The 24,858-nt window shown below is 37.8% G+C and overlaps 1 protein-coding gene and 1 pseudogene across 1 annotated transcript; one reads left to right on the top strand and one right to left on the bottom strand.

The window, feature by feature from the left end:
- Positions 1-1,864: 1,864 nt before the first annotated feature.
- Positions 1,865-15,564, bottom strand: LOC124437864 (annotated as a pseudogene).
- Positions 15,565-15,610: 46 nt separating this feature from the next.
- Positions 15,611-24,471, top strand: LOC124437814 (probable G-protein coupled receptor CG31760). The gene is given in 13 exon segments (XM_046987739.1): positions 15,611-16,493; positions 16,496-16,521; positions 16,524-16,903; positions 18,544-18,691; positions 19,343-19,654; positions 20,141-20,161; positions 20,164-20,208; positions 20,531-20,640; positions 20,905-21,119; positions 21,687-21,825; positions 22,189-22,294; positions 23,064-23,255; positions 23,863-24,471. Coding segments are annotated over 13 exon segments (2,463 nt in total). The 5' UTR covers positions 15,611-16,105; the 3' UTR covers positions 24,244-24,471.
- The last annotated feature ends 387 nt before the right edge of the window (positions 24,472-24,858 follow it).

The following is a 24,858-nucleotide window of genomic DNA, read 5'->3' as shown; positions in this document are numbered from 1 at the left end:
TTTCTAGCTAGGTAAAGTTTCTAGATTATTATAACACGAAGTTATACGTTATAGACGATTTGGTTTTCATAAAGGTAGAAGAAATATAAGACATTGCTTATGGTGATTTTAATGCAACAACAGCCGCGAGTTAAGCATAGTTTTGAATCATATGTAACAATGACTGTAATAATTCCTATTATTTGAACACATCCTGTGGTGATGATAAACATGAGCAGAATCAAAGACAACAGATAAAACAAAAAAAATCAAACAACCAACTGAGATCGGTATGAACACAACCGCTAACGTAAAAAACAGTTTCAATTAACACAGAAAAGAACAAAGGACAATAAAGACACATACTTCGGCACGGCCATTTTGCACGGTGAGCTTAAAAATACAATTTTCTATTTTGTCGCATGAGGGTGAAACGGAGTGTACGCGAAAAAAGTGTGATTTTTTGGATGGAAATTGCGTCTTGGGTGTTATGGGAGGGTACAGTTATTAGCACCTGTAGTTTTGATTGCTATGATGCATAATCAAAACAACACAATTGCATCACTCATAACATCCACTTCAAAAACTACGTTCAATGTTCACGAACGACCAATGAAAATCATTTACTGATACAAATATATTTAAGTGAAAATACCATTGGCGAGCTCATGTGTCATGTAATGTGTTTAGTCTAACGCGATCATTTGAATTAAATCGTTTTGATTACGTTTGAATCGTAAGTTCCACACGCGCAACTCACCTTTTTCTGGGTATTTCCATGCGATCGTATGACTGGAGCCACAGATTAACAGACACCCATAGCGTGTGACTTTGGCCACAGATTAACAGACACCCTTAGCGTATGACTTTACAGATTAACAGACACCCATAGCGTGTGACTTTGGCCACAGATTAACAGACACCCATAGCGTGTGACTTTAGCCACAGATTAACAGACACCCATAGCGTGTGACTTTGGCCACAGATTAACAGACACCCATAGCGTATGACTGTAGCCACAGATTAACAGACACCCATAGCGTGTGACTTTGGCCACAGATTAACAGACACCCATAGCGTGTGACTTTGGCACAGATTAACAGACGTGACTGTAGCCACAGATTAACAGACACCCATAGCGTGTGACTTTGGCCACAGATTAACAGACACCCATAGCGTGTGACTGTAGCCACAGATTAACAGACACCCATAGCGTATGACTGTAGCCACAGATTAACAGACACCCATAGCGTGTGACTTTGTACCAGACACAGCGTATGACTGTAGCCACAGATTAACAGACACCCATAGCGTATGACTGTAGCCACAGATTAACAGACACCCATAGCGTATGACTGTAGCCACAGATTAACAGACACCCATAGCGTGTGACTTTGGCCACAGATTAACAGACACCCTTAGCGTATGACTGTAGCCACAGATTAACAGACACCCATAGCTTTTCTTACCTCATTAATAATGAAAAATCTCTTCCTCAATTAAGATTCATTTTTTCTATAACCTTAAAACAACAAGGTAAAAGAGATTAATATGCCAAAGTGACTTCTTCAGATTATAAGCAAATCACCTAAGTAGGTGTAATCGTAAAGACAAACTTATACGTCTAGCGAGGGCATAAAATTGTCTCCCAACTGTTGTTTAGATTCCTGAAAATAATTTTGCATGATTTTGGACAATGTGGGATAAAGTTGGGCAAAACTGGGTGATGTTGGACATTGTGGGATAAGTTTTGACATAACTGGGTGATGTTGGACAATGTGGGATAAAGTTGGACATTACAGGGTCATGTAGGAAAATGTGGGATGAAGTTGGAAATAACCGGGTGATTTTGGACAATGTGGTAAAGTTGGACATAACTGGGTGATGTTGGACAATGTGGGATAGAGTTGGAAATAACCGGGTGATGTTGGATAGTATGGGATAAAGTTGGACATAACTGGGTGATGTTGGACAATGTGGGATAAAGTTGGACATTACAGGGTGATGTAGGAAAATGTGAGATGAAGTTGGAAATAACTGGGTGATGTTGGACAATGTAGGATAAAGTTGGAAATAACCGGGTGATGTTGGAGAATGTAGGATAAAGTTGGAAATAACCGGGTGATGTTTGACAATGCAGGATAAAGTTGGACAATATGGAAGATGCAGTCAAATATCTCTATGTAGCTACACAGCTGTATGAATCCCTAAAGACCCTATATACCTACATTCAGTTATCCTTTCATGTAAAATCAAATCACAGATCACATGATCACGACGTAAGATCCGCTTGAATTTCGTTAAAGGCGTTCGTTAATTTTCTAATCCTCATTTCCAGTGATTTTTTATTTGCTGCAGCTTCCTGTAGAATCTGTCTCATCTCATCTTCTACTTCGGAGACCTGGGTACAAACGAACACTACAGTCAATGAAGTGAATAGTCAATTTCTTTTTTTCAGCCCCAGTCCCTTTAAAGCGCAGTGAGTTAAATAAGAGCACGTGTTAAAGGGACTGAGAACAAAACTACTTAAGCTTCACAAGCCGCTATGCAAGGATTCATACCAAATAAAATAAACAGTTCATAGACCGTAGTTCTATCGGTACCAATGAACGACAATCCAAAGCAAGCATCTAAAACTATAATTTAATACCTTCAAGTTTGAATGTTCAGTAATTTCTTCCTTCTCCTTAGATAGGCGATCTAATTCGCGCTCATAAACCTCTTTTGTTTCTCCAGTTGCTTACGAAACGCGTCGTCACATGATCGTAGTTTTCGATTGCCAAGCTGTCATATATAAAACAATAATTAACATGATCACATGACCATTTAACGGTGACGAAATATTTCTGCTCCACGGTGACCACATACAACTGTCCCACGGTGACTTCATACAACTGTCCCACGTTGACCTCATACAACTGTCACAATGACCTCGCCTACTGTCCCGGTGACCTCATACAACTGTCCCACGGTAACCTCATACAACTGTCACAATGACCTCATACAACTGTCCCACGGTGACCTCATACAACTGTCCCACGGTGACCTCATACAACTGTCCCACGGTGACCTCATACAACTGTCACGATGACCTCATACAACTGTCCACGATGACCTCATACAACAGTCCCACGATGTCCCTTAAGCCGCCATCAACGCATTCATCCCACACAATCATGAAAACATTGATAAAAAAGCAAACTTACTTTCCCCTTAATGGCTTTGTCCCTTTCCTCCACAAGATTCTTTCTTTCGTGTCAAACTGACTACGCATTTCTTTGACCTCTTGTTCCAGACGATCAATCAAATCACTTCGTTGTTGCCACTTGCTTTTTAAAGTTCTATAAAATTCCCATTAGAAAGACATCAGGGGACAGGTTTCACGTGGCCTGAATAGCGTTATCCATTGGATAGCAAAAATCTTCAAACTTGTAAAAGGTGTTGATATTTTTCTTACGTCAAAGAAATTTTGTAATCTTCGAAACAATGTTTTATTTCAGTGATTGCACAGTTCAAATCGTATATTTTTCTCCTCCAAGAGATTTTATAAACGTTGCTATTCAGTGGATAACGCAATCTAGGCTTCTTGCAACCAATCCCAGCTACATGACTATACGTCATAAAGCTTTCTTACATATTTTAGATCTCTGTTTTTTATAAATGCTTCATTTAAATAAAACGAATGCGTCAACCTATTGGTTTCATTTGATTTCTCCAGGTCCGTATGCAGTGACGAGAGCTCGTCTTTAAGTTCTTCCTTCCTTTGCAAAAGGCTTTCGTTTTTTTCCTGAAATGTGAATGAAATAACACGAAAAATAAGACCAAACTGTTAATCAGATAATGCCCTCTGGAATAATATGAAATCAGAAAAAAGCGCAATTATAACTTGTTCTAGTTTGATTTGAATATCACACGTTGTTGCTTATTTTCGCGGTGAACGTTTAGCAAAATATTCGAGTTTGAAAAATTGTCCAAAACGATGATAGTCTGCTCCTTAAGAGACGTAAAGATCTTACCTCGAGTTCTTGAGTAACACACATTTGTCTTTCTAATCTTTCCTCAAAGTCTTGAACTTTTACTCTCTCATCTTCAAAGACCTTTCGTGCTCATTTCGACGTTCATTCAAACTCTGTAAGCATGGAATATTTTTGCACTTAATAATTTCAAAGCAAGCCACAGTTAGTTTCTTAGCATTTGTATTTCATCAATGGGAGAGTATTTTAGAATGCAAATGTTGTTTCCGTACCAGTTTTAATTGTCTGATGGACTCGGTTTGATCTTCGAGCATTTTAGATTTTATCCGAATGGAATCGTTTGCATCCTGGAAAATAATCATGAATTCTATATGAATATAAATTCCAAACATTGTTGATCTTGCGATAGAGGTGGGGGTGGGTGGGTGGTTTTACAAAATGTGTTTAATGGTAGTTACAGAGTTGTAGCCAGTTGGGTAGCCAGCCCGCAAATTTAGTCATGCTATGTAACATTATTCATTTCTTTATTAATCTAAATATCTAGATAGCATGATCAAACTTGTGAGCTGGCTGCGTCACTGCTTGTAGCAGCAACACCCCATCCGACTCGACAAAGATGAAGATTTCAATTTAAATATAGCAACAAGATTGTTGACGATTCGGTTTCCGGGGGTAAGCGGGCGAGCAGCAAGCGTTTCAATCAATGTCAACTGCTTGTCAACGTCTCCGATTACTCACAGTAAGATACAAAATGATTATAAACACCGACCTCAATTTGTTCTAGAAGTTGCTTCCTTTCAGCGGTCAGAGCTTCCAGTCTAGACTCTAATCTCCCACGGTCCTGAGCAAGAGAGGCCCCTGCAAAGGTACAAGTAGGATATGAAAAAATGAGAAAGAAACCACTTCCTAAAATCTTAACATCTGTGTGACAATGCCCGCCATTCTTGTTATGAACTTTAGCAAAAACAACACTTTAATTGGGTACGCAGTACGTGGGAAAATCGTTCGCAGCAAACTTTGTGCGTTGTAAACAAAACAACTTGTACAAACATTGAAATGTTATGCGCATTAAATCTATAACAAGTAATCATGCCTTCAGACAAACATTTCAACACTCAGAAAGACACGCCAAAGATAAACAATTTTCCAACATACAACAGAATATGGAAATAGGAATTTGGCAGCATGGAAAGCGAGATACATTACCTTGTTGCGCCAATTCTTCGCTCCATAATTTCCGTTCCATTCTAAGACCTTGAATGACAGATTCCTGCGCACGAACTTGTGAAGATAACTTTGATTTATCCTGGAGATGAGCGGGCGAAATCAAATAAATCATAAAAACAGCGATGGTTGTGATAAAACAAGCGTTGTTTTAACACAGCCTGGAAAGATGAATATAGAACATAAATTTTCTTTGTTAAGAATGCTCAAAATAATTAAACTTGGCTACACAATTTATCGTGTTAGGTGTAACTATAAGAGCGATCGAAAATTAATCTTTCTTTGCACACAGAAAAGCAAACAAGGATGATAACTGCCATGTTTATAAATATAGAGCTTCTTCAATGAAACTGAATATACAACAAGATAAATGGAAGGCTCAAACAGACTATCAAAACAAAACAAAGTTATTGTTACTTTATTTCCAGACAAACGCATGGAAAATTTTGCTTTACACTATCACACGAGTGAAATCTTGATGTTAAAAAAGCTTTTCAGTTATGTAATGTATATTTGGTTCAGTGGAGCTACCAACTACGATAGCTTGGCGTAATTTTTTGCGGGAAAAAGTTACAGGAGAGATTACATACTTGTTCCAAAACTTCAATTCTCGAAATTCTCTTACGGGCAATTTTTGTTTCTTCTTCAAGCGAGTCAATTCTTTCCTGTGGTCGGAACAGGAAACACGTAAGAACTAAGTATTGCAGACTGTACCGTGGATAAAAAATAACCGCAACATTTTTAACGGCGACGGAAGTTATTTTTGAAAAACGTCACCATTTTATACACAAATGATATTATTTGACATGAGTTTTGAAAAGAGATGCGAAAGATAATGACGGTTAAAGTTTTTTTTCATCTAGTAGTTACCTTCTGTTGAAGCAGTGCTTCTTGCTTTGACTTTGTCAGTTCTGTTATTCGAATCTTTTGTTCTTTGACCAGCTAAAAATTGTTGTGTGGCTCAAAAACAGGCAGCTTCGCGTGAGATATAGTAGAAAATACCGTAATACGGACAGAGATTAATCACACTGTACAATCTTTGTCGATAAAATAGTTTGTAAAGTAAATGGTTCGAACCCGGGAGTATCGTTACATGTTTTTAAATGTAGATCGTCCAGGTTGGTATAGTCCTGAGAAGGACTGTTTTTGTTGTTGTTGACTGACGTTTCGACAACCTTAGCGGTAGTCATCTCCTTGACTCTGACGATGACTACCGCTAAGGTTGTCAAAATCGTCAACAACAACAAAACAGTCCTTCTCAGGACTATACCTGGACGATCGACATTAAACATATAACGATACTCATCATTACTTTATTACGATCATTTGGACGACAGAGCGAACAACTTGCTAACGACTATACGTTTTGCAAGCAACTTAAAATAGTCTGTCTTACGCACGATTGATGTAGACACATACAACTGTACCTATATCAAGTGTGTGAATGACTTCGACGAAACTTATTTTAAAGACATAAAGTTTTCACTTGTCGACAAATATGTAGTGTATGCTATCATCTCATCACGAGAAATGTTTTGTAAAGCTGAGGATTGAATTTTAAAAGTCTTACCGCAGTCAGTTCAGATACCATGCCGGTCGCTTTCGTTTCTTTATCTTTCATGGCTTGCGACATTCGTTTATATTGCAAACATTCCTCGCTTATTTTAGTGAATTCGCCTTGAAGCTAAAATGAAAACCAAATGCCGAACGCGATAATCAACGAATAAGGAATAATAAACGCCAAATAATCAGAAATTAATGTCTGAGACACATCGAAATGTAAGAGAAGTTTTTAAACACAGCTCTGCCGAACCTCTTGAAATCGTTTAGATTCAATCTGCAAGGCCATACGGAACTCATCTTCTAAACTGTAATAATCGTTCGTCTTCTGTGTTAATCTATTCAAAGGAGAATAAACATAAAAACAAAATCACCGTCAAATTCAAATTGAGCATAATATAAAGAAAAAAAACTTGAGAAAAGCGAGGACAAAAATATCATGTATGTAGGGATCGAAGGGTAGTACAAAATATTTTAAAAAAAACACTGCCTTTTGGCTGGTAATTTGAATCAATCATAAAGTTTTTTATATATTTTTTTCATTTCTTCATTAACTTTCGTTTTGATTTTGATTCGTGTATGAAGTGAACATTCAAGGACTTCAAAACATTTTAAATAAAACATCAAAATTAAGCCTATAGGTAACCAGTTGTTGTCTTCTTGTCCACAGTTTACGCGTAAGAAATATTCTTTCTGTCCATCAAGTAATGTCTACGGTTGTGTATTGCCTACAATACTTTTAATCATGGCGGGAATACGTCAGGCTGATAACGGTCGATGGGTAACAAGTTTGGAAATGCATTTGTCGAAACAAACTTAAAAGACAAACAACATGTCAATAATATATGACTGAAAACTTGCGTAGCCTACTCCATTAACGCATGTAGGTCAAAAATCTGAGCATGCGCAGTCAGTTGAACAACTGTTGTAGTCCGTAGGTATGGCAACAACCAACCAGATCTTCTTATACCAATTTGGGACTTGTCAGTCACAGTCTGGTTGAAGTAAATAGCTCGCTTAGTCACAATTTATCAGCGCATGCGCAGTCTTCTCGTGCATGCGCAGTCCACTGACGGTTTTGACTTCATAGTTATGGCAACGACCAGCTGCATCTACTAGCATCGATTTTGAAGTAAAAAGCATGCTTAGTAACAATTAAATGGAGAAATCATCTGCGCATGCGCAGGAGCATGCGTAGTACACTTGACTAATTGTTCATAGTCATGGCAACGACTAACCATATGTACTTGCACTATGTTTGTGGCAATTAGCTCACTTAGTCGCAAATTAACAAAGAAATCATCTGGGCATGCGCAGTAGTGACTTTAATAATACCATAACTTTCGTAAGCCTCTGAATTTTGGTATATATATATAAAGCCAATATTAGGTATAGTAGATGTCAACTAGCAGTGGAAGCTGGGTGCGATATGTATGCAGTGGCTTAGGGGTCCAGACGTTTCGGGTCGCGACCGCACTCTCCCTGCGTACCCCGAGCAAAGCCTATCGCAGGTGATCTCGGGGTCTGATGGGCGGAAGCTTGCTATTGCATCTCCCAAGTAGGATAGCGTGGAGGGGCCGAAATCTCCTACCGAAACGTTAACATGCGGCGTTCTAGTGCCTCGGCTTAAGCAGGTATCGGGAAGCATGGACCGAAAACAGGGTTTTGCTTTCAAATTTTATCTTTTGTTTTCTTTCCTTCTCATAAAATAAACTAGAACATACTGCAAAGGTTCAAACAACCTCTGGCTTTTGATTTAAGTCAACTTGCACTTTATCATTGATTGGCATCTTTTACAACATAACTCTCATTTACTTTTAATAAATTTAATGCATCATGAACGAAAGCATCTTTGGGCTTCATGGCAAAGCATCTTGGCTTCTTTCATTTTCATTCGACAATTGATTTCATGCAGGAGTCATATTTAAAATTGTATTTATAATTTTATAAAACACCAACATGGACGCGTGAACTCTCTAAAAAGTTTGCTGTCATATCATCTCGCGTTTTCCAGAAGCCGGGAGAGAAAGCGTTAATATAGAGCCAGCATAGAGCCGATAACATTGGCTGTGACGAACAGCACTAAATCACAATGAACATAAATAACATTCCCACCTGGGAGTTTACACTACATATGAATAAACCGTTCGACTCATCATAATACTGCCAAATTTCTATGAAAACTTTGCACTAACATCATACAGTAGGTAGCTACTTAAGTTGAGACCGTACTATTCCTGTATCGAAGTCAATTTTTTTAAAATGTTGTAATTGCAAATTTTCGGCAATAATTAATAGACACGATTACCTTTCCTCCCATTGCTTTGTGACTTGTTCAAATCTTATTTCTTGCTTTGCTAGTTCTTTATTGATTATTTCTCTAACATCACGCCGTCAATACTAACCAAACCGTCCATTTGCACCCTGAATAAAGAAAAATTGTTATTCTACTTGATATGTCACCCTTTCAACTTGTAGCTACGACATGAAAATTGAGATGGTATTTCAAAGAAACATAAAGACTTTGTACAACATCGTTTGATCATTTAATCAGTGACTTTTTGAACTGCAGTACGCTATATTATAAATACGTCGAGGTATAAAATACTTTGTTAGTGCCTGTCAAAGCTTACTCTTCTTTTAATAATTTATCAAAAGCTGTTTTCCTGAGAATTAATAAACAGAGTTACAGCTACAGTTCCAATGAATCCTTACTTGTGTTGTTGTTCGCGTGTTGCGAGGAGTTCCTGAAGCTGTTGAACCTGTCCTTTAAGTTGTTTGTTTGTTGCTTTCCTCAGTTCAAGTTCCTTGCTAGGGCTGTGGCTCTCATTTGTTGCTCTTGGACTTTGGAAACCTTCATGAATAAAAATATCATCAAAACGTTTATCGTTCGTCAAGGTATTCATGTTCTATTTCCGAAAGTATTCATGTATTCAAAGTATTCATTCTGTTTCCTAAGATATTCATGTTCTCTGTTTCCTAAGGTATCCATGTTCTCTGTTTCCTAAGATATTCATGTTCTCTGTTTCCTAAGATATTCATGTTCTCTGTTTCCTAAGATATTCATGTTCTCTGTTTCCAAAGATATTCATGTTCTCTGTTTCCAAAGATATTCATGTTCTCTGTTTCCTAAGATATTCATGTTCTCTGTTTCCTAAGATATTCATGTTCTCTGTTTCCTAAGATATTCATGTTCTCTGTTTCCTACGATACCTCAACAGCCATAGTGTCAATCACGTGCAAACCTCGTGAGCATGTTGCTGTATTCTTTCAGTTTCAAGTTTAGTCGTAGCAGCCTCCATCGCTCTGAGTGCTTTCTTTTGTTCTTCTTCGGTCTCACGACAATTCTTAAACTGTTCCACTAAGTCATAGTGATTTGCTCGTAAAACGTTCAATTCTTTCGTCAACTTTATCTTTTCAAGTCTTTCCTTTGATAAAATATCCTTCAGTTTGGTACTCGCTGTCAAAGCAGCGTCTTCAAGCTTTTTCTCGTCGTTTACTAGATAAAACAAAAGCATAGAACATCATCACAGGATACCTTGAAAACGTTTTTAGAAAACAGGATGCAGCATAATCATAGTGAAATTAATAGGAAAGACAATTCTAAACTATAAAACAATCTAAGACCTTAAAACAATCTATGATTTCCCTATGTTTTGAGATTGTTTATATAAAGGAAACGCTCCAGAGAGGTACTGAGTTCAATGGCTAATAAGTAAAAACGCAACAAACCCTTAATTTGTAACTCTTTCACGTGATCAACTAACTTTAACGCTGCCTGTTCCGCCTTCCATCTGCGTTCACGCTCCATGTCAAGTTCTTGGATCAGTGACTATACAAAACCAAATAAAAATCACTTTAGGATATACAATCAAGCAGTTTGCAAGATTTCATCTAGTCACGTTCTGATTCTTGAAATATTGATGGCTTGCAACCCTTTCCCTGGAACAAGGAAATGCTCGCCATTATAATCATCAAACATGGCGGCTATGACGTAGCATGCAAGCCAAGAATAACACGATTACGTATTTGAAAAGGATTGCCGCGTTTGCGCAGTTGTTGGTTGCAATACATGGCTGCTTGACCACACTTAAAAGATGCATCGAAAGTAATCTCGATTGGATCGGTTGGGCATCTATCTGTGATACCCTATTCTCTTTCAAATACCACCCTGAAACCTTAAAGGGGGCAAGACATAAGCAAAAAACACCAGCCCTGAGCTGGGTCGTACCTACAAAGTTAATTGAGGGGGGGGGGGTGTTTTTATATATTCAGCTTTGCCCGACTGACTTCTTCTCAAAGTGATTTGGCTTTCAAAAGAAATCAGTTGGGTACAACTCAATATATGAATATACACCCACCCTCAAATAACGTTTTAGGTACGGCCCTGGTCCACGAAGGTTTAAAGAGCGGCACTCATAAACAGGTTAACAAAGAGAACATTTATCGCAGGATTTGGTAAAACATACAATAAGCCAGACAATGAAAAACAACAAAATTTAAAATAGATTTTACCAAAATGTAGCATCATCTTCGTGATGTCGTACATAACGCGAGCCTTGTGCCATCATTTGCTCATTATTTCCACTAAACTTCACAATCTTTTCATTTTCATTGGTTGTCGATGAATTCTCAATTGTTTTGAAACTGTCTTTAGTTTTGCCTTTACCGTCCTTGGCCATTTTCTTCGTAGAAGTTTGTTTTTTTCGTGCTCGGGGTCTGGTGTGTTCTTCCTCGCTTAGAAGATGATACATTTCGTTTGATATATTTTGGATACTGCTTGAGTTCTTCTTTTACAGGACTGTCCGTCGTCACTGTGTCTGAATCTGAGGATTTTTGTCGCGTGTCTGCCGATAAAGAAATATATGTGAATGACCTAAACAGTTTACGAAATTTTTTACATAAACTGTCTCAAATTCTAATAATAAATATTAAAGTCCGTCAGAGTGGTTTCTAAAAGACTCATTAGATTCAAGAATAGGTACATGCAGAAAGAAATATTTATTGAGAAGCGTAACATTTCATCGCTACTCAATAAATATTTCTTTTTGCATGTACATATTCTTGTATCTAATGTCTCTTTAAAACCATTCTTCTGGGCTTTATTATTTATTATCAGAACAGTTCCCGCCTTGTATATCCCCGTAACTTAACTGTCTCGTATAAGAAAAACAATTGTAGGAATGAATTAAATAAAGATTCAAACTGTCACATCACCAGCATGCAATGCGCGCCCCAAATTCACGACACGTGGTGCTTACACATCACCAGAATGCAACGCACGCCCCGAATTCACGACACGTGGTGCTTACGTTTAAGTTTGCAGTTTGCTTTTTCAGTTTTTTCTGATGACGGACTGGAACGGACATCCTGCGTATGAAGAATAAGAAAAACGTCAATGTCACGGTTAACTAATAATTATTAAAGAAAAGCGGGGTGGAGGGTGAAGGAAGAAAGTTGGTGGAAATTTTTCATTGAAAATTACTGAAAAGGGGGGGTGAGGGGTGAACTCACGAACCTTAATTTTATAGAAAAGTCATTTCTTCCAGTTCCATGTATTTCTCAACACAGACACCCACCCCTCCCTCCTCCAACCCAAGCTACCTCCCTTATGAAACGAACCTTTACAGGTTTATAGAGAACGTGAGCCAGCTGATGTTCGAGTCTTTCTAATCGTACTTCATGATCTACTGACGAAGCAATCTTACGGGAACCCGTCGATTGGAAATCATGGTCATCTTCGCGTGACGTCATGGGTGCTTCCATTTGCTGACGTTTGAATTTCGACAGCATTTCGTCGATTCTTGGCGTACTGGTCACATCGGTCGAGGATCCACCATGCTCCGCCTTTGTAAGAAGAATTTATTTTCGTATTTTCATTTAAAGAGAGAAGTGTACAAGTTGAGGTAATGTATACATGTATGTATTTGGTGTTATATCAGGGAAATATATTATTTTGAATGCAAAATAATATTTAGGTACACGTTAACCCTCTTCTCGAGTTTAGTAGCTATGCCATAACGCTAGGTAACTGACCCACTTTCTATATACGAAGAAGCTAGACATAGAGCTATTCTACATTTATTTCCAGTCTCCTCTAATGTGAAACGCTGGTTTTATTGTTAGCCATTCAACTAAAATACATGGAACGCTACCTGTAATACAAAACCCTAATAATTTTTTGAAACCGTGATTTTACTCCAGACACGCGAGACTTTACCCCAGACACGCGTGTGTAGTCAATCAATTTTCACACCGCGAGTATCTCGAAACACTACACACGTGTCTAGAGGTAAAATCCCGCGTGTCTGGGTGTAATATTTGGCTTCAATTATTTGCTTCAAGTAGCGTTCCATGTATCTTAGTTCAATGTTGCCAGCTTACTTCAAGGGAAAACATCAGAACAGTTGGTCGCTTGCACAATACTGACCTTTGTTGAAACATTGGAGGATGACTTTATGAGATAGTTTATGTAATCATCAACATCTAGAAATGGACATTAATTGGTTACATTGTGTATTTCATACAAAACAAACATGACAATCAATGTTTAGTTATAGCATTATCAATGGTTGTTAACTAAACTTAATAGTCAACAAATTGTAGTCTAGGAAATCTTTTTCAACTACATATAAATGGGTTTTGTGATAGTTTAGTTAACTTTTTTATTCTGTCATGAATGCGAGCTACCACAACAGCAAAAAACCAACCAACAGTTAGTTTCCATTTCAAAAACAAGCTCGGTCATTCCTACCTGTTAAGCCAAGATTATCCGATAGATTTTCACTATCCACAGGTTTCCCTAATCGATCCATACCATCCAAAACTTGAATATCATGTAGCATTGACAGTACTAGGGATCTGTACTTTGGGTGTTTACAAACAGGATTGGTATCTTCATTTTGAGAAAAAACAATCTCTTTAAGTTGGATAAATTCACTCAGACAGTTGATGATGTGATCAATGGATCTGATGTCGTTTCCTTGGAGATAGAGTGTAGATAATGATGAGCCTGTTGAAGCTAACGACTTTAGACCCAAAAGGCTGTTGATTGTGTTGTACGAAAGATCTAGTTTCACGAGTTGCCTGAAGAATTAAGTAAATGGTTTGAACCAGGGAGTATCGTTACATTTTTGTAAATGTATATCGTCCAGGTTAGTAGAGTCCTGAGAAGGACTGTTTTTGTTGTTGTTGACTGATGTTTCAACAACCTTAGCAGTAGTCATCTATAAAGTCGAAAATGTCATTGACTCTGAAGATGACTACCGCTAAGGTTGTCGAAATGTCAGTCAACAACAACAAAACATCCTTCTCAGGACTATACTAACCTGGACAATCTATCTACAAACTTGCCTGAAGAATGAAAACATACTTTCAGTAAATCAGATTATGTACGATCACTTATAAAAATAGAACATACCAAATTATCCCCAAAGTAGTTTCACAAGGAAGGGAGGAGAAACGCACATGGGTTTGGAATATGATTTCTCAATACTCCACAGTAATGTAGACTTACCTTAGATTTTCAAGTCCTTTTGTTGTGGTGATGGCGTTGCACGACAAATTCAAATACTTAAGACATACAAGGTTATCTAGGCCCGAAATCACTTCAATGGAGTTCGAGGATAAATCCAAATGCTTCAATTTCCCCAAAGCGTCTAAACCATCGATGTCTTTTTAACAAATTACAATGTACATTCAATGACAACAACGAAGGATCTAGGTTAAGTTTTGAAATAGAAGTAACGCCTGCATCGATTAGACAAACTTCGCTTGAATGCTTCGAAGTCATTTGTGTAGCATTGATTCATATAAAAACCAGAGCTTTCTTCCCATAGTTTCGCTTGAACAAAAAACGAGAATCCTATCAGTTTGTCATTGTCGATCTTGTTTCCAGTTTCAAATGATTTCATGGCCATCAAATAGCCATAAAAAGAATATTGTTTCCGCTTTTCATAATTTATTTTATAAAAAAATTCACGATAAATCAGTATTCTTTTCTATGGATTTTGCATTTCTTTATTTTCATCTAAATACAACATTTTTATTTGTGTTTTATCATCAACAAATCAAAGATGGCGCCTTCTCGATCCTAGTCCCAAGCTCCCGACCGTTCCCCCATAACTGATGACGTCATCAACAATTATCTTATTTTGCGTGACTGTGCAATATCTACAATCTGTGTAATCATTGTGTAAATTTTCGTATTCTTCATGTAATCAGAGTTTCTTTTGTATTTCAATAGATATATCTGCAAATTAATTTGAAGACAGCGATAATTTCTGTTGTTTCAAGAACATCAACAACATCAACATGATAAGGATGTCACTCATGTGATCGAACATATTCTTTGTTATAAAATGAAAGGAAAGACCAAAGATAACTTTCGCATCGTTAATTTCTGCCCAAAGTACACAAATCCCGCTTCAGAAAAAAATTGCAACAACAGATTTTTGGTACTGCTACATTCCAGAACAATTTAAAAGCAAATTTTAAAGGGTTAAATTTTATTGTTTGGCAGTCCGTAGCCAATAGCATTGTTTTAAAGGTACTTTTAAGTTTTAAATTGACTTGCTCTATAAATTACTCTGCAACTCTTGTCCGCCACCGTCTTAATAGAAGGGTCTTGTAGCAAAATTTGATATTATCCAGAAGAAAGGTTTAGTACGAAGTTCCTTCCGAAAGCCATTGTTTTAGAATATATTAATTAATAATTTTACATAAAATTTGTACGTAAATACTTTCCACAACCTGTAAACTTAGGGTCGTGGTAGGTAGCCTGACGTAAGTCAGCAAGGATTTAAAGAATTTTCAAAAAACAATTGAGTATTTTTTTTTGCTCATGAATAACATTAATAAAGCATCTTGAATTCATGAGCTGTACAGAGTGCAACATGTAAACATCTTTCATATAAGAAGATGCTATAGACGACGTTCACATTGCCAATGACTGAGGTAGTGTGAATGACGTTAATGTGATCGATCATATTACATCACGATGAAAAACAATTTTGCCTTCTGATGAGCTCTAATTCGTTCTAATTTGCACACAACTTCGAAATCGAATTTGGAAGACAAAGAAAAGAACACAAAACAATTTATATGGTAATGAATAGGTGTTTGTGATGTGTGCTGTTGTTATCCGGCCATGTCAAATAGCCAAAATACTTTGAAAACAACAGTCCTTAATGTATATAGCAGAGTCATATAGAAGGGTGTAGTTGTTATTCGAAAGTCATAGATACGCTTGAAGAGCGTGGGGCTCTTCTCGTACTCAATGGGTGAAAGGTGAGAAGATATCGCTTCAGAAACTACTTAAATAATTAGGTTAAAAAAGCGAAAACATTTGTTGAACGAAGGAACTTTAAATGGCAAGAGTGCTCTTGAACAACACCATTGTTGGCTTTCTTCTACTTCTCGTTTTTGCCAACGTGAACGCAGAAAATGACGATTTACAACTGATTCTTCTCTATCGCGATGTCATCGACGCGAAGTTGGCTACGGCACCTTGTCAACATGACTACAACCTCTTACATGATGAGGACATCATACAAGATTATTCTTTCTGGAACAAAGACATTGAAACCGTGCGAAATGTTGCCAGTTACCTCATGTCAATGTGGCCATTTAAAGACTCGCAGAATCGATCTTTGGTCGAAAGTGTACAAGCAATCTATACACTTGTAAAGACGATAACATTATCATCGGATCAGATATTTGGCTCTGCAATTTGTTTCGACAAGAGTATGTTCCAAGGAGACGACAATTTTGTCCGTACGCCTTTAAGAATTATACCCTGGTACAAACGCGAGTTACAAAACAATTATTAGCGATTGGGGAAGACTGTACGACTATCTATCTCCTCCAAATCCGAACAGAAAATTCTCAGGTGAAGATAACTTTACCTGGTGGCGAATTAGTGAGGAATATCGCCGAAACATCACGCTTCCATACAACACAGTTTCTTACGACGTCGATTTACATCGACGTTTACGAAATGTGATTAATGAAAATGACACAAATTACGGGAGACACTTCGATACTACAACAAATTACGTGCCTGACAAGTTGGGAAAATGGACTACGCCATATTACGACTGTCATGGGGGTAGAATATGGATGTTCACTTACTTAACACCATTTTACGACGAAGCAGGGAAGTTCCTGTAAGTATTAACGTATTTTGAAGTGTTAAATTGAGTTGAATTGAAAGTTAACCCTCGTGTTTTAATAATAATTAGGCAGACTATAAAATTCGGGTACTTTCAGCGTTTAAAACTAAATGTCAGCAAAGCTATGCACAGCTTTCGTGTGAGTCGGTGAAAGCGAGTTGGACCAGTAAATAATTAGGATAGAAATATCAAGCGCGACTTTCGTTATTTCAAGTGTCTGCAAGCGCGACACACGGCTTGTAAACAAAACACTTATAGATTGACTTCGAACATTAGTCGTTGGGTTTTGGATTTGTTTTTATCGTCTGTTTCGCAGTCAGTCTTTGCAGGCGGTCGAGTGTTGATTGTGTCTAGACAAATTTAGCGTTTCAAAACAAAGATTACGTAGGACTATTTACTGTTAAAAAGCATTTTAAATTGCAAATGGAAGGTCCTAGTAAGTTTCCTCGATTACCTGACAACCTTCTTCTGCGAGAATTAGAATCAGCGGTCTAACAAATTGCAAAAGTTTTCGTCTTCGATTCCGAAATTCGCTTTTGTCTATTATCGATTCTCTAATGTGCTTTCATTTCGGCAAATTCCATCGGCCAATATCAAAGATATTTTTTTTATTACTAATGTGAATTGTAGCTTTTCGCAGGTCCAAGCTCGAGGTCAAAAAAGCAATTGACGTTTTGCTTTTTTATGGGGGGAACATGTGCTTGACTGGATATGTTTTAGAGCTCGATAGATCGACGCTACAACTAATTCAACCTTTGTTTCTAGAATTGTATGATATTGCTGTTGTTTTGATAATGAAAATTAAAGCATCTTGTTTTGAAAGGTGCTGAATTCATGTGGCTCAATATCGCGCGCTTATCAATTTGCAACTACATTTTTCGTTGTTGACAATTACGGGTATTAATTACAAGCGAGAATGTTTAGTGTAAGTGAACGTTTTTTATCTTATTACCCCCCACGCCATGTACAAGTAAGGCCGCTGAAGCATTTCGCTTGTGTTGTGCTCATTGGAAATAATTACTTTGTTTTCTGCGCACTGCGCAGGTGGTGAGTGTGACAATGCAGAAATTACTGATAGCTTAATTTTGAATAGAAAATAAAAGTATATAAATTATCAGAGAATAAGTGTAACAACAGCACCAAATAAGGAGCAACGCAACAATACAGAGACGAAAGAATCTTGAGTGTTGATTTGAGAGCAGCGAACGGGCCCCGACTTGTAGTGTGTGTCGTATATCAAATTACACAGAAAAACAAACGCAGATGGTAATACAAAGCTGTAAATTGGTTAAACACACAGAGGAAATGAATAAAATTCACAAAAAACCGTCAGAAAAAGCTTAACTCGCGATTTATGTTGTCGTTGTTTGGTGATGGAAATTGTTGAGGTTATCGTTGTTTTTTTAACTCCTTAACGTGCTGTGCGTGTTTTTTGTTCAATACAAGTATGAACTAGAGAGTAAACTGACCAGTGAGATTGTTTTCCTTGCGTTCGTCTCCTGATGAAAAACCTTCATGTAAAAGCACTGTCTACAGAATTTTGCTCGAGAAAACTACCCAGTTTACAGCTTTGGTGTTTGGGAGGGGAGGGGAAGGGAGTCGCCACCATTTTAACTTGATGTTTCCTCGTGTAGTGGAATTGTCACCTTCCACGTCAATCTCGACTCCATTGACATCAACGAATGCGAAGCACCACCAGACATTCAGATTGATCGACGACGTAATCGGAAACACAAAGTACAATTTTATGGCAATCATGCTTGTCATAACAAAACGACTAAGGTGAGCAAGGTTATATCATTAGTGGGACGGATATATACTGCCATTCGTTTAAGAGCAATAAGAAAGGCAATGTCACTGTTTCACATAATAAAAAATTCATGTGATCTCTGTTTCATGTGATCTCTGTTCTTCATTACTCGTCATGTGATCACTGTTCTCCAGCACTTGTCATGTGATCACCGTACTCCAGAACTTGTCATGTGATCTCTGTTCTTCAATTACTCGTCATGTGATCACTGTTCTCCAGCACTCGTCATGTGATCACCGTACTCCAGAACTTGTCATGTGATCTCTGTTCTTCATTACTCGTCATGTGATCACTGTTCTCCAGCACTCGTCATGTGATCACAGTGCGCCTGTACTGGCCTTGTGATAAATGTGCTCCATACTAGCTTATAACAATTCTCGGTCGTCAATCATGCCTCCATTTTTGTAGACAGTCAAACATTGTCGTCAAACTTACTTTTTCAAAATAACCTTTTGTGTTTACGTTGTTCCTTTATAATTTCACCATCTATCTTTTGCATTTATCTGGATTGAGTCTTAGCCCCCGGCTTAGTGTCGTAATTTCAAGCAATTTTTTGCCCTTTTTCCTTCACGAAATTGTTACAGTAGAACAGTTCTTTTTACGTCTGTCTTGTCGTTTTTCAGTGTGTCCATTTGCCCGGTGGTGGCTTCAAAATGGGCAACTACCGCTGTGTATGTCGGGAAGGATATTATTTTCCACGGCTAGACGCAAAGAAGAAATACTTCGATGGGAAAGATGTGAGCAAGGCGAATGGTGACAACTCAAAATTTAATTGTCTTCCATGTCGCGAGGGTTGCACAACTTGTGTTGATGATTCGCCTTGTTTGTACCAAGAACGTATGGTTATAAGAAAACTGATTTTGGTCGTGAATGGTATGACCCAATTTTTGGCTATCTCTGCTGGCTTGTTCATCTTCCTTCATCGTGAGACAAAGGTAATATGGTGTCTCTTAAAGTAAATGGTTTGAACCCGGGAGTATCGTTACATGTTTGTAAATGTAGATCGTCCAGGTTGGTATAGTCCAGAGAAGGACTGTTTTTGTTGTTGTTGACTGACGTTTCGACAACTTTAGCCGTAGTCATCTTCTTTGACTCTGAAGATGACTACCGCTAAGGTTGTCGAAACGTCAGTCAACAACAAAAGCAGTCCTTCACAGGATTATACCAACCTGGACGATCTATATTTACAAACATGGTGTCTTTTGTTGAGGGTTTAACTGACATCAGTTTACTTTTAGAGACGAACTTTTAGGTAACGCTAAGCCCCTTTTGATGTGTTTGGAGTTTAGACAGAATATAAACAGGAAAACTCAACAGTCTCTAACTTCATGTTATTGATGTGCAGAACGTTTTCTAGTGGTTTTAACCTCCTAGTTTGAAAGCAGTTCTTAAAAGTCGTTACCTACAACGGGTTTATTTAGATATTGAAAGCGTCCAGTCCATTTTCATGGTGATCATCGCCTTTGGTTTGACGCTTATGTACACAGAGGTATATACTGCTTTTTTATATATAGCATGTAGAGGACACTTATGTACACATAGGTACATGTTCCTTTCTCTTGCATAGAGTATGTAGAGGACACTTATGTACACATAGGTGCATGCTTGTTTTCTCTTACATAGAGGAAAGAGAGGACACTTACGTATGTACACATAGGTATATGCTTGCTTTTTCTCTTGCATAGAGTATGTAGAGGACACTTATGTACACATAGGTGCATGCTTGCTTTCTCTTACAATAGAGCATGTAGAGGATACTATGGGATTTTACATGCTTTGCTCATTATCGTCAACTACTTGTGTATCCATAGGTGACACTGGGCTTCTTTGATGAAACAATTTCACTTTGTATTGCAAGATCATGGCTTTATCATGTTGGTTTCACATTGGCTTTCGCTTCGTTACTTTTGAAAACTTGGAGGTAAGAGTTACCAGTCAATGTCCACAAACTGCATTCTTACGTTATTCGCTGAACGTACTCTACAGTTATCTTTCCAGTTCGTATCTTACCAAAATACGGCAGTTACGTTTTGCTATGAACATATTTAGACGCTTTGCAGCGAAATAGCATCAACTTATGATGCACCACCAAATTTTTCACTCCAGCAAGAATCGATATGAATAACTTGCACTTCTACCGTGTCCTCGATTTATTGGAACTTGCTCATTGATTGTTCATTTCTAGGATTGCGGTCATATTCCGTCTGCGGACGGCAAAAACCATCGAACTTACAGATAAATCGTTACTGACCTACTTGTTGCTTATGTTATTGGCCGTCTGCTCTTATTTCGCTATCTGGACTTTAACACAAGATCACGAATATGAGACGATAAAGACAAATTCCGGTTACAAATACAGGCGCTGCGTCAAACCGTGGTTCACTAATGCCTTTGAAATCGGTAAGCCCTTTTATTATTTTGTATGTAAGCTTTCTTTACAACTGTTAGTTTTTACTCTCCTAAGACTATAGGCACGACCACAACTGATAATCTCCAGGTTAGTATAGTCCTGAGAAGGACTGTTTTTGTTGTTGTTGACTGACGTTTCGACAACCTTAGCGGTAGTCAGAGTCATCTTCAGAGTTTTGATTGTGTTGTACGAAAGATCTAGTTTCACGAGTTGCCTGAAGAATAGTAATGGTTTGAACCCGAAAGTATTGTTACATGCTTGTGGATGAAGATCGTCCAGGTTAGTAGACTCCTGAGAACTGTTGTTGTTGATGTTGACTCTTAAGATGACTACCGCTAAGGTTATCGAAACGTCAGTCAACAACAACAAAAACAGTCCTTCTCAGGACTATACCAACCTGGACGATCTACATTTACAAACATGTAACGATACTCTCGGGTTCAAACCATTTATTTTGATAATCTCCAGTTTATTTATGGTGAAACTTGTTATAATTTCCGATGTATTTTCTTACTCTCTGAAGAGACTAAAGTTTGTGTGCCTTTCTTCTTTCCTAGGCGAGGTTTTATTTCTGCTGTGGGGTGTTTGGCTTTGTATCCGTGTACGAAATGCTCCCTCAGCGTACAACGAGAGCAAGTACATCGCCTGGTGTATATATAACACTCTGTTTGTTAAGATCGTAGTTGGTCTTCTGAGGTAAAGCAAAATGTTTGCATCGGTGTTACTGTCATTTTTCATGAAAGGTTGAATTGTTGGAATGTTATTAAATAAAAAGAATGATAGCATAATGCTACAACCAACAACTAAAAACAATAACGACCTTATCTAACAGCATTTGAGAAATTAACCTTCCACTCCTCTTCCTTGTAAACGAGACAAGTCTACTCGAAAGCAGAAGGGCATAAAGGCTCTCTGCTTTTGAGTAGACTTGTCTCGTTTACAAGGAAGAGGAGTGGAAGTTAATTTCTCAAATGTTGTTAGATAAGGTCGTTATTGTTTGTAGTTTTTGGTTATAGCGTTAAAGGTTGAATTGTTTTGACAACATTCTCTTTTATTTAGAATTGTTCTAGATAACTTTCACAATCCTGATGTCGCGTATGTCGTAAACAGTTTGTCAACGCATGTCATTGCCACCGTTATGTTGGTTTTGCTCTTTGCTTTCAAGGTAATGGTTGTATTGTCAACTTAGTATTAATTACTGCCGATGAAAGAGGATCTTAAAACCTCTCAAAAAGCAGAAATTTGTAATCTAGAGAGCTTCGGGTTTTTGTCCATACGTCTATCTACTGGACCTTTTCTTCGTTGAGTTGTGGCTTTCCATCATTGGACGAGTAAGCGTTTTACGATTGATTATGAAGTTTGTTATGATGCGATTGGCAATGAGCCCGAAAAGAAAATAGAACAAAAGCTTTTAAATCGATGGCCAAGGCCAACTTGAAGAGCTCTCGAAGATAAACACGTCAGATTATCCTCGATGCCTTATATTTTCTTCATTAAATTTTATTTTTCAAAACTTTAAATTGAAAATTGTCGTTGAAACACCATATGGTGAACAAATTAGCGTAAGCAAATGGCCAAATATGTCTTGGACGTTCGTTTCAAATATCAAAAGAGATTAGCCAAGGGTTACATTCTCTCATCGAAAGGAATCATGCAGCAGCAAAGATATTTATCTCTTTGTTATACTGTAGGTCACGCGAAGTCGTTTTTAATTAAATTATGAAATGTTTCAGGATACATTACGACACATATTGACTAATGTGGAAGTATGAATGTTATAAAACTGCACGACGCGTTTTTTCAAAGGACATTTCTCTGTTTCGAAGCATACTCAAGTATTCCAGTACATCACATTTAATGCTTAAGTCAGTCTGGGTACTTGCTGAGCTATAACTGCCCTTCGCAATATTAAATTTTTCCTGTCTGTTTTGAAGGTATACTTCTTGAAAAAATACAATGTAAATCAAAGAAGGCGTTCTCGGGGTAGTTCGTCTATAGCCACAACGATGACGGATCTTCGCAAATCACCATTTCATCTTAACCGTTTGGAGGACGGTACTTTGGTGTGCGAGAACGATGAAGAAAAAACCCGCGAGGGACTGGAAACTGAGAATATACAACTGAGGGTAAGATTTTTTGGGAATACTGTTTGAGTACAGATTAAAACGAGGATTTTTCGAAGAATGTTCAAATAAAAAAAATGTTAACGGTTTTTGTCTTAAACACAAAGAACGACTTTCCATTTGCAAAGTGGGTGGCCTAGGTTTGAGTGTTAGGGGAGATTTGTCAGAGCATCGCAGAGTTGCTAAAGAACGAGTCGATCGTGAGATGCACCAGGGTCTGACGGGAGGTATGGGTGAAATGAGTTGAACTTTGGTCCCTGTGATGGTATTCACGTCCAATTACGGTCTTTCAGTTTCTCAAAACTTGAAAATTGAATGTGTGCTCCTTGTGACAGCACATTATGCATTAAGCCATTTAAAGGCGCACGTCAAACAACGTGTGAAATATGCTTTTGTTAAACAACTGCCAAAATCTCAACTCACGCAACACGCGAAAGTGATTATTATCCTCAATTTAGAGAGATTATCGTCTTCAATTTCGAGTAATTATCCTCAATTAAAACCAATGAAATTGTAGCAAAGAATCCGTTAACACTTATGAAATAAGCCGATTTGATGTTCAATTAATGACATTCCTATATTAAAATCATTATCCTTACACTTTTCACAGGAGGAAATACGTGATTTGACTGCGAAACTTGCAGCATGTGAATACAAACAACAACGAGAGCAGAGACGACAACAAGGAAGTCCACAAGAGAACAGCTACATTTCCACGAGTAGCGAGACTCGTCACTCCAGATTCAACAGCGAGACGGAGAGCGCTCAGGGTCGAGAGTCGGAATCTCCAGATAAAATTGGTCAAAAGGTGTCGAACGTTGCCGACAGCTTGACAAGCAACGGTAGCGTTTTCACACGCGAGGAAAGAGGTGGAAGTTTAATAGAAGATATTAAAAACGCTGATCGTTTTATCGCCCTGCCAAACGGTAGTAGCGTTTCCGATGAAGAAACTTTAACGGTCATGTCAAACGTTTCTACTGAATCCTCGTGATATTGAAAAAAGATTCTTGGAGGAATATGGCCGTGTGTTGTACTGAAGAGAATATTTATAAATCCTGCTTCAGAAAAGATGAGATTTGACAGTGAACTGTGGTACAACTTGACTACCATGAAGATGTGTCCACATAAAGATTAACTACTACGAGAAGACAGTTAATTATAAACGATCGAATCGACTTTCTAAACCTTTCCCACAATAAATATTCAAACGCAAAAAAAACGACATGCATTTCGTTAAGAAAATGTGAAAAATTTTATGCTGATTTAAAATAGTAGCGAGAGACTTGCCGAGCGGAAATCGATTCGTGATGCATAAAGTTTTGATTATAGACAAAGTACATTTATTGTAACGTTTGTCTGAAGATGTCTTGAGTAAGACGAAACGTTACAATAAATTTGATTTTACAATTTGGTCTATATCTTGTATCTGATCTCTGATTTTATGACGTTTTTGGTTGCTAATGACGCAATTTGATCGCAGCAAGACTCAAGTCTGTACTTATGCACATCACACAATGAGCATTGCAATAAATATTTTACATGAAGTACGCGAGGACATAAGCGAGGCTAATCGAAATCTTTACACCTGCATGGCAAATTTTTAGCA

The sequence above is a fragment of the Xenia sp. Carnegie-2017 genome, unplaced genomic scaffold, assembly GCF_021976095.1.
Source record: "Xenia sp. Carnegie-2017 unplaced genomic scaffold, XeniaSp_v1 HiC_scaffold_17, whole genome shotgun sequence".
In the NCBI taxonomy this organism is placed as follows: domain Eukaryota; kingdom Metazoa; phylum Cnidaria; class Anthozoa; order Malacalcyonacea; family Xeniidae; genus Xenia; species Xenia sp. Carnegie-2017.
This window is presented reverse-complemented; position numbering and strand designations above follow the sequence as displayed.